We start from the raw sequence: 9438 nt of genomic DNA, 5'->3' as shown, positions 1-9438 counted from the left end.
ATTTGATGATTATTAAAATTCAAATGTCTTTTAGTAAGTAAAAATTACACCAAATATACACTGCATTTATACTATTTATTTTTTACAAGACTTTATAATAAAAGTTGGATTTCGATTAGTCTAAAGTGAGGTTTAGCTATACTGTTATAAGTTATTTTCTATTGACTGTTAGTGGTGTTTTGAAATATTTTATAGCGTTGTTTTAATTAGGTAATTTAATCTTTTTTATTGTATCATTCAGCATTTACTTGTTAACCATGTACCTGGTAGTCATAATTTTTATTTTTAGAAATACTTTTTCTACATTCTTTATTCGATTGTATTTTTTTATGTTTACAATGATAGATTATCTGTTCTACATTGGTTTTAACGATAAGGTCTCCATTTGTTAAACACATTTTACAAAGTATTATTTATGTACTTATTTTAGTTCGCAATAAAGAATTATATTATTCTTAACAGTATCGAAATAAAAAAATCTTAATATCAAGATTTGGATACTTAGGTAAATGTAAGTACCAAATTTTGAAGTAAAAATACAATTTAAAATCATAAAATATATTTAATCATAAATTATCATTATCACATTCCAACAACCAGTGAGAATTATTATCAACAAATACTTCATTTTGCGTACAAATCACATCATCATCACTATTTTCATTAATTTCATTGTTTTCTAAAATATATCCAATATTAACTAATTCAGTGTCGTCGATATGACATCCTTTCATTTTTCTAATTAAGTCACCCCATTTTAATGGTGTATCGCAAAATGGACAGTTTCCTTGAATAGGCACATATTCTCCAGGTTGTAAAAATAAGTCAGCTAAACAAGTTATATGTGCCAGTAAATCACAATTAGTGTTTAGGCAAGTCAATTTCGATGAAGAATTAGTGATGTAATTAGAACATAACAAACATTCAATATGAGTGCTGTTACTTGATTCCTGAACTGATTTCTGTAAATTTCGACTCTTAACCGAACCATGGCATATCCTCATGTGCTCTGGTGGTGTTCTTTCAGTCTGAAAAACGCAAACTTTATTACTTTTTATGTTAGTTTTTACTTTTTTTAGAATCATTGATATATACCTAAGATAACTTTATAACTTTTTGAAAATATGTAGTATCTCAAAAAATAAATTGTAATGCAAGGTAGTGTACTCTAAAAGCCGCGTATAACACGATTTCATACGCGATATTGGAACCTGACATATTAGGAATTAATATTACAAATATATTTGTGCATTTAATAGGACCAATAGAACCAGGCGCCAAATCGTGTCCTGTGACGCTCTATTGTAATAATTAAATATAGAATCAAAGGAGGTGAGATTTCTGTGATTTTTAAAATCAAAGAAATAGCAGCACTGGCAGGAATTTTGGTCTCTGCCAAATTTTTTTTTTTTATTTCCTTTTTAGTTTTAATGACGTGTGATTTTATATGTATTAATGGTGAATTGAGAACGTTGTTTTACTGTACCAAATTCAATAAGGCGCCTTGCATAGAGCAAGAAATCATGAAAAGTAATGCCTCTACCTACTTTACTTTTTGTTAGTGGCGAATGTTATTAGTTAATGGTCTAAAATTGCGAATGCTATTATTATTAATTCTTAATATAGAGATAATAATATACGAAATTTCTGTTTACTTTTTTTTAATTATTAAAATATAGTTAGATCTACTTACAGGAAATTCTTCATAATAATCCTTTTCTAGCCACCTAATAATTAATGGCAGGCGATACCAAGGGCCCACTCTGAGCATCTCGGTTAATATGCGAAGCTTGAATTGAAATTCTGTTTCTTTTCTGGGTATTTTTTTAAGGTTTAAATGTTGTAGTCTTATAGTTTTCGTTGGGTTCTGCCATGCCCATTCAAACTGAAAGATTCCTAACTATTTAATACATAAATTAAACATATATTTTTTTACTTTTTACTATTTTAGGTAGATACTCGGAAATTAAACAAAAAATTGTATTAATGAGTATGAATTTATTCTTTTGTTCTGCCTGATTAGTATGTGAAAACATGAGTTTATTTATGTACGTTTATTAATTGTTTAATAAATAGGAATGTAAAATGGTACAAAAAAAATAAGGAATTTGTTACCATTAATTTAATTGATTAGATTTGAGAATTAAATCAACAATTATTATAAAACTGTTCATGTAACTTCTGATTTTAAATTAATTACTGTATATGTAAAGATTCTGTAAAAAATTCAACTTTTTATAAGTTACTATTTATCTAAATTTAATTTACTAACATAAAAACTTACATGTTAATTATATATAAATTACCTACATTATAATAATGATTATTTTTATTAAATATCTTTACAGCATTGGATAATCCTTAACAGCCAATGTTGGAAACATTTTTATATATCTTTTTTATTGTCTATGTTTTTTATAATAACTATAAGAATATAGTTGTATATATGACACTAGTCTATACAATATTCCTTTTCATAGCTTGTCTTGTCTTTGATCTCCTTCTTTTACAGCCAATCTTCTTTACATTTCTATAGCTTAAGTTTTTGAAATATAGGTATATATTAGTATAATCACAGATAATTTAATAGAACTATATATACAATAATATTTTTTTTGCATTAAATATGTACCAGGTTGCTCAATTACTTTGTACTTTTATGTATTAAGTAATGTAAACACACACTGAACCATTTAAAAAATTGTTAATTATAATAATACAAACAATGTTACTACTTGTATGTAAAATAATTAAATATATTAAATAATTACTTACTCTTAATGCTGATATGTTATTTGGAAATCCATGAACAATTAACACCATTTTCCTGCAGTTATAAAAAGTTTGGCGTTGTTGATTATAAATTTGAATTTAATGTATGTTAATTTTTATTTAATTTAACATTGAGTGTATGTGTGCAACCAAATTACCTGTGGAGCCAAAGTCAATTACTAAAAAATTAAAATAGGGCTTCTATGTATGAATAACATTAAATTTCACCTAAATGAGGTGAATAAATAAAAATAAAAACAATAATTAAATATTTACATATGAATAATGAATAATTAAAATGTAAATGATGGATATTGTAAACATACCACATGTTTTGACTACACAAATAAATTATTCATTCATTTAAATGTTAAGTAAGAGTTAAATAGATATAATAGTACAAGTTTAATAGATAGTCTGATTCAAGAGGAAGAGTTATATATATAATACATGTACACCCGTGCGAAGCCGGGGCGAGTAGTTAGTAATTTATAAAATACACCCAGGCGAAGGCAGAGTTTATGTAAATGAAATAAAAGAATTACCATGGTCCTCTATTACTAGTTCGGTATGCTCCTCCGGCCCAAGTACCTCTATTATGCTGCATTATCCTGCGATTCGGATCCCTTGTATAGCCTATGTATGTTCTACCTTTAAATTTTGGATTTATACAGTAGAGTAGATAAACTCCAAAGAAATCCTCCACTACTTCTGCTTGCATTTTTTAACATTAAAATAAAACAGGAATGAGAAAATTAATTAAATTTAAAACTTTGTTATTTTTTTTAATCTGCTTGTTTTGTATTGTTTTTTTTTTATTTGGTTCTGTTTTCCCTTTTCTGGGAAAGCCAAAAGGACTCAGCCCATACAGCCTGCTTGTCGAAAACTGACAAATAATCTTATTAAAGTATAGTAATAGAGGGATTGTGACAATCAAACTGACAGCTGATTGACAATAAGATTACTGTTCTATGTCTATCAATTACTTATTATTTACCTCTTATTAGACTATAAAATGATCACTATTTTATATTCTTATTACATAAAATGAAAGGTAGAAATATAGAACTAAATAATTATTAGTTACACATTCAAATTTAAGTAGGTAGTTTAGAGAGTAGACATTTTATTATAACCTTCTTTAATTAACCTCAAGCGATACCGGCTTCAGCTTCAAGATTAGTGTTTCTTCAATATTATATATTAATAGTAGTACTGATATTAATAAAAAAATGAGCAATACAAATTATTCCCTATCTGAAGGTGATATAATCTCAGAAGAAAAATCATCAAGCAGCAAACAGAACATTTGCGGTTTGTAAGTAAATTAAATTATTTATCTATTACTATTTTTTTTACTTAAGACTTATTATTATTTGATTAATAAAACTATTATTTGAAATATTAATAACTCAATATTAATTGAGTAGGTTATATGCTATTAGGGATCTTGTTGTAGCAAAAGCGAGTACTCATTAAGTTTAATATTCCAATAAATAAAAAAAGATAGTCTTTTCCTAAATATCACTGCATATAACACAATACAGAGTTCCTGTTACAAATTTAAAGTACTCCTCTGTCTCTCTAAATTTTTTGTGGAGACTGGGCTTATCAATTGATAAATACATTAAAAAAAATTTGGGACCATCAGGATCTTTATATTACATATATATGTAACATGTGGGTAGGTGATGATAACTGTATTTCAAACACATTAATTAGACAATCATACAATTAGAATAATTGTTGTTATTAAATTTGTTTATATATATAACTGGAATCACCAATATATGATGATGAAGAATAGCACCACTGACAATGTGACATCCATGATACCCCTAATGCATTGCTATTATTGATTGCTTATATTGTACCAAAACATAGGTCAGTGCTGCATTAGAAATAGAAGTGGCATTGGTACCAACAGACGACTATGCAAATTCTACCTGTAACAATTGCTATTAATTGGGCTTGCAATAATTAAATGCTGACTTTCCAGATGTAACACAAATGTTAGTAAGTATTGCTGTCCTCGTTGCGAAGTATACTATTGTTCATTAGACTGCTACAAATCAGAGAAGCACAATGAATGCTCAGAAAGCTTTTATAAAGACTGTGTACATGAAGAACTTGGCTTTTACCAAAATGATGACGAATCAAAGCAAAAAATGATTGATATATTAAAAAGAATGCAAAATCAAGATGTGGACATAGATATACCTGAGGAACTATTAGAAGATGGTTACAGTGACATAGACTCTGATGATGACGAACATATAGATTTACATGATAGAATAAAGGATCTCAACCTTGATGATCCAGATGCAGTATGGAGTGCACTGACTGAGGATGAGAGAAATGACTTTGAATCATTATTGAATCAGGGTGATGTGGGTTCTATAATACCTCAATGGAAACCATGGTGGGTGTACAGGAAAGAAGAAAAGCTTGTAGAGGATATGAACAATCATGAAAAGGAGGAAATATTCAAAGATTGCCCACATTTGAAGACAGTACCTCCGCTTTCATCACTGACTGTAAGTATAAATTAACATTGATACAAACTCAATAATACAAACTTTGGAAAATATACTCTGAAGTTTTAGCTTTAGTCTATTTTCATTAGTGGCATCGTGATGTTACATGATTGATAATATGATGTTTGGGATCTGTTTAGGCGACAGTTACCATCAGGTAGCCTATCAGCTTGTTTGCTATTTAACTTACATAAAAAATATGCTGATATTGTACTTGATACACTAAAGAAAAGTATTTTTTAACATACTCTTTAAATCTTTAGAATTTTATGCAATAAATTAAGACTTATCCACATTAAATTGCTTTTCTCGGAAAGACAAAATTACCAATTATTTTGCTTGCTGTAATATTATCTGCAATAAGTATCAGTTTGCTTTAAAATTTCAGAGGACAGAACCATCACCATCTATAAAATTTAATATCACAAATATTATAGCATCATACACATTATTAATGAGATATTTCAATGGTGAAATTGATGCAGTTGAGGGCACAGTATATTTATTAAACATTTGTTCTAACTTGGACACTAATATGAACTTTGAAGATCTAGCCACGGCTGTAGAGTCGGTCACACAGAAATCACTTCAGGTTTGTTTTGAATTGCGATATTCTGCTGTTTTTTTTTTGCAGCCGTTATAATTAATATTCGTTATAAATATAAATCCATATTACATAATATTCTTTTAATGTGTATATATATTATAAATATGAAAGAGTGTATCTTTATTACTTTTCACTACAATACAACTGTGATCTTATTTAAATTTGATGCGAAGACAATAATATCTCAGGACAATTCACAGAACAACAGAGCTAAGTAGAGCTTGTATTATGAGTGCTATAAAATTGATACAAATACAAACTCTTGAATAGAAATCCTTGTATCATGCGAAGAATCGAAACCACGACCTTCGGAAATAAGAAGACTAAACCGCTAGACCACTGACGCCGTCAAGTTAACAAGATAGAATGTGTTATGGGACAAAAGAGCTTCTCTTTTTCTCAAAGCAGCACAATATCGAGTATCAGCTAGTAGGTAATATGTATTTTATTAAATTTATTATTTACAGAGTAATCTTATCGAAACGGACAAGAATAGTATAGAAGTAATGAAACATGACACATTTCTAGTATTACAAGGACCCAGTAAAGAAAAGAAATTACACTATTGTAAAGCAGTTCTTTCACATATACACAGCTTACTTACCAAAGCAAAGGATGCTGAAAAAAATTCAAATGACAGTAGTAAAAGCAAAAGTGAATTCTCCAGGAAGTTTCCAGAACACAAAAGGCACCATTTACCCAATCTAGATATAAGTAAAGTAAAGAGATGTCTAAAAAAATTAGAATATTATTTATCTTATATTGAAAGCTTTGATGTGGAGTTTTAATTTATAGAGTCAAATTTCTTCATCCAGTTGTTACAAATTTGTTTGTTTGTATAGCTAAATTACTAGGGCAGAATGACATCTAAAGGGATAAGTTCAATTGACAGAGTGCCTTGTCTTGCATACTCTTTTATTTTTTTTCTTCTAATTGACACACTAAACAATTTACAACCTAATAGTATCATACTATTTCAAAATAACATATTCCAATTGTAAGAATAATTCTTGACAATTTTGACTATCGCCAAAATAAAAATTTTAGACGTCAGAACAGTTACTTTTTTTTAACCCTACTATTGTATAAATAGCATAAACAAATAAAACTTCGCATAAAACCTTTACCAAATATTATATTTCCATCAACAACAAGAACTTTAATCACAGGAATGTCAAAAATAACATTTATAATATTTTTTCTACATACATTATGAAACATTAAATTATGACAATAATCAACAATACTGTCCTACACGAACCACAATACATTCTCCATATTTTAAATGTAAATAAAAGTGCAACAAATACAAAAGCCAATAGTTCTTTTCAATGTTCATATTTACGCTTAATATATGTACTTGTACCTTTAATTTCATAACGAATAAAGCAATAAATGTCATTATTTAATATGATTATATATGACTGAAAATATATTTTTCAACTCTAAAATATTATTGTAATTTACACTTTATTTTTGTGACAAAGTGAGGTATAGTAATACACAAGATCAAATGTAGGAAAACAACATTTTTTAAAAATGTTGGTTTCATATTTGGGATATCGTAAGGAAGGACACCACGACACAGTACAAAGTGATCGAATTTTTGCTTACATATTATCATTTGAAAGTCTAATTTACTACATTTCAATGTTCAACTACTTCTAGCAAATATTGACAAATATTATCAATGTTTGTTCTTCTATACATACACAGAGAGTACAGTCACATGCAATTATATGTAACAGTAAAAGTACTTTGTCACAGCTATATTACTGACAAATTTCGAACATTTTTACATACTACCAATAATATAATACTGCGACATGGTACAAAAGCGTTGCATATTCGCGACTGTAAGTCCATATAAAATAATGACTGTTATAATAAATATTGCTTTCATTTAAAGTTTCAAACTTGCAATAAATATATAAATATGTAATTAAGTATACTTACAGGGTTGCTACAGCGCTGTCTAAAGAAAATTATGTTAAAAAATTATACTAGTAAATTGTACTCAACATTTTTTTCCAATATAATTATAGAAAGAGGAAAATATATGTGAATACATTTATTCTTATTAAAAAGAATAAGTGAATCTTTCTGTTGAATTAAATTTACTATGATCAAAAGTTAATATATTTTTCTTCTAGACCCGCTCTTCTATACCTAAATAAACCAAAAATATTCTACACCAAAAAAAAATGTGAATTTGTCTTTTTTTATTACGATATATACAGATTTAGATTAGTAATACTCGTGATATATAATAGAATATTTTAGGACTAAAATTAATTAACAGACGATGCCTGCTGCCCCATCTAAAATGCCTGTAAATATTCAATTCCATCTACCGCTTATAAAGACGTATGAATACGCATTAAAAATTATGAATCTTAAACAGTTTACTTTGTATATTTATTTCTCACGTTAAATTTACTCATATTATTTAGTCATTAAATTATCGCATACATATCATAGAATTTTAGGGAAAGAAAACTTATGTCCATATAAAACAGTCATCTAAAAAAAAATTGACTAACTGAGTACAGTATAAATTCTAGCGGCATGAAACAAAGTTTCCTTGATATAGCAGGCATCCACATGCGTACCGTCAGCTGAGCTACACCTATACTTATTTACCGATAGCGTAAAAAAGTACATTCTAACTCTAATGAAGACAATATTTGTATTCCAATACTTCCGATATATATTCTCTATTCTTAATGAAATATTTAATGAAGTCAGTATAACAAGTTAGCCTCACGAGTACAAAAACGTATTATAAATATGTTCCATTATTGTTCAGAGGTTTATAAATAATTTACACATTACATTAGAATAAACAGATTCATCACAAATTTCTAAGTACAAGGGCTACTTGAATAAAGATTTATATTACATTTTAAAACAATTAACATCTATCGAATATAAACACGTTTCATACAATTGAATGTTCAATGGGCTTGCGTAGACGAGGTCAGTTCTTAGTCCGGTCACACGTCATTCGGTTCAACGACAATTATTCTATGCAACTCCGTTTTGATTGGAGCATGTCCAATGAGGGCGGGGCGTAGCTACGGATGCGCCAATCGTAACGGAGTCGCATAGCTAATTGTTAAATTGAACAGACTAATGTGTGCCTATGGTTCGGGATTTAGCAAATTTTGACCGACCGGCATCTTACTGCTTTCTGATCGATTGTAATTTTTTTCCGCAGCTAAGGAAATGTTTGCAACTACACGCACTACGGAAAAATAGCATTCCATTACTATACATAAATAAGTATGCTGACAAAATAATAGTACCTTAGAACTAACGTGTCGTTCAGTTATGCCAACTAATAAGTACCCGGATTTCATCTGCGCATGCCATTAATAATACTAAATAACAAAGTCTCACAGTTGGTCATTTATCTAATTGTTTCTTGATACGTATAGAATCAAGTGAAAAACTACGCATAATACAAATTGTACTAGATGTCATTTTGTATAGTAAAGTTATTTTTTCCATTTCAAAAAA

General features: G+C 28.3%; 2 protein-coding genes across 2 annotated transcripts; one reads left to right on the top strand and one right to left on the bottom strand.

The window, feature by feature from the left end:
- Positions 1-529: 529 nt before the first annotated feature.
- Positions 530-3570, bottom strand: LOC131846024 (structure-specific endonuclease subunit SLX1 homolog). Its single transcript, XM_059195235.1, has 4 exons — positions 3318-3570; positions 2776-2827; positions 1694-1885; positions 530-1028 (listed from the first exon to the last, which is right to left on the bottom strand). Exons 1-4 carry the CDS (start codon positions 3491-3493, stop codon positions 567-569), a joined length of 882 nt encoding a protein of 293 aa, XP_059051218.1. The 5' UTR covers positions 3494-3570; the 3' UTR covers positions 530-566.
- Positions 3571-3763: 193 nt separating this feature from the next.
- On the top strand, positions 3764-9419 carry LOC131844663 (zinc finger HIT domain-containing protein 2). Its single transcript, XM_059193603.1, has 4 exons — positions 3764-4090; positions 4772-5309; positions 5698-5901; positions 6384-9419. The coding sequence occupies exons 1-4, from the start codon at positions 4005-4007 to the stop codon at positions 6702-6704; spliced, it is 1149 nt and encodes a 382-aa protein (XP_059049586.1). The 5' UTR covers positions 3764-4004; the 3' UTR covers positions 6705-9419.
- The last annotated feature ends 19 nt before the right edge of the window (positions 9420-9438 follow it).

Source organism: Achroia grisella, unplaced genomic scaffold (genome assembly GCF_030625045.1).
Source record: "Achroia grisella isolate CSIRO2021 unplaced genomic scaffold, CSIRO_AGI_Agris_v1 utg109, whole genome shotgun sequence".
Lineage (NCBI taxonomy): Eukaryota > Metazoa > Arthropoda > Insecta > Lepidoptera > Pyralidae > Achroia > Achroia grisella.
The sequence above is the reverse complement of the archived record's forward strand: the minus strand, read 5'-3'. Positions and strand labels throughout refer to the sequence as shown.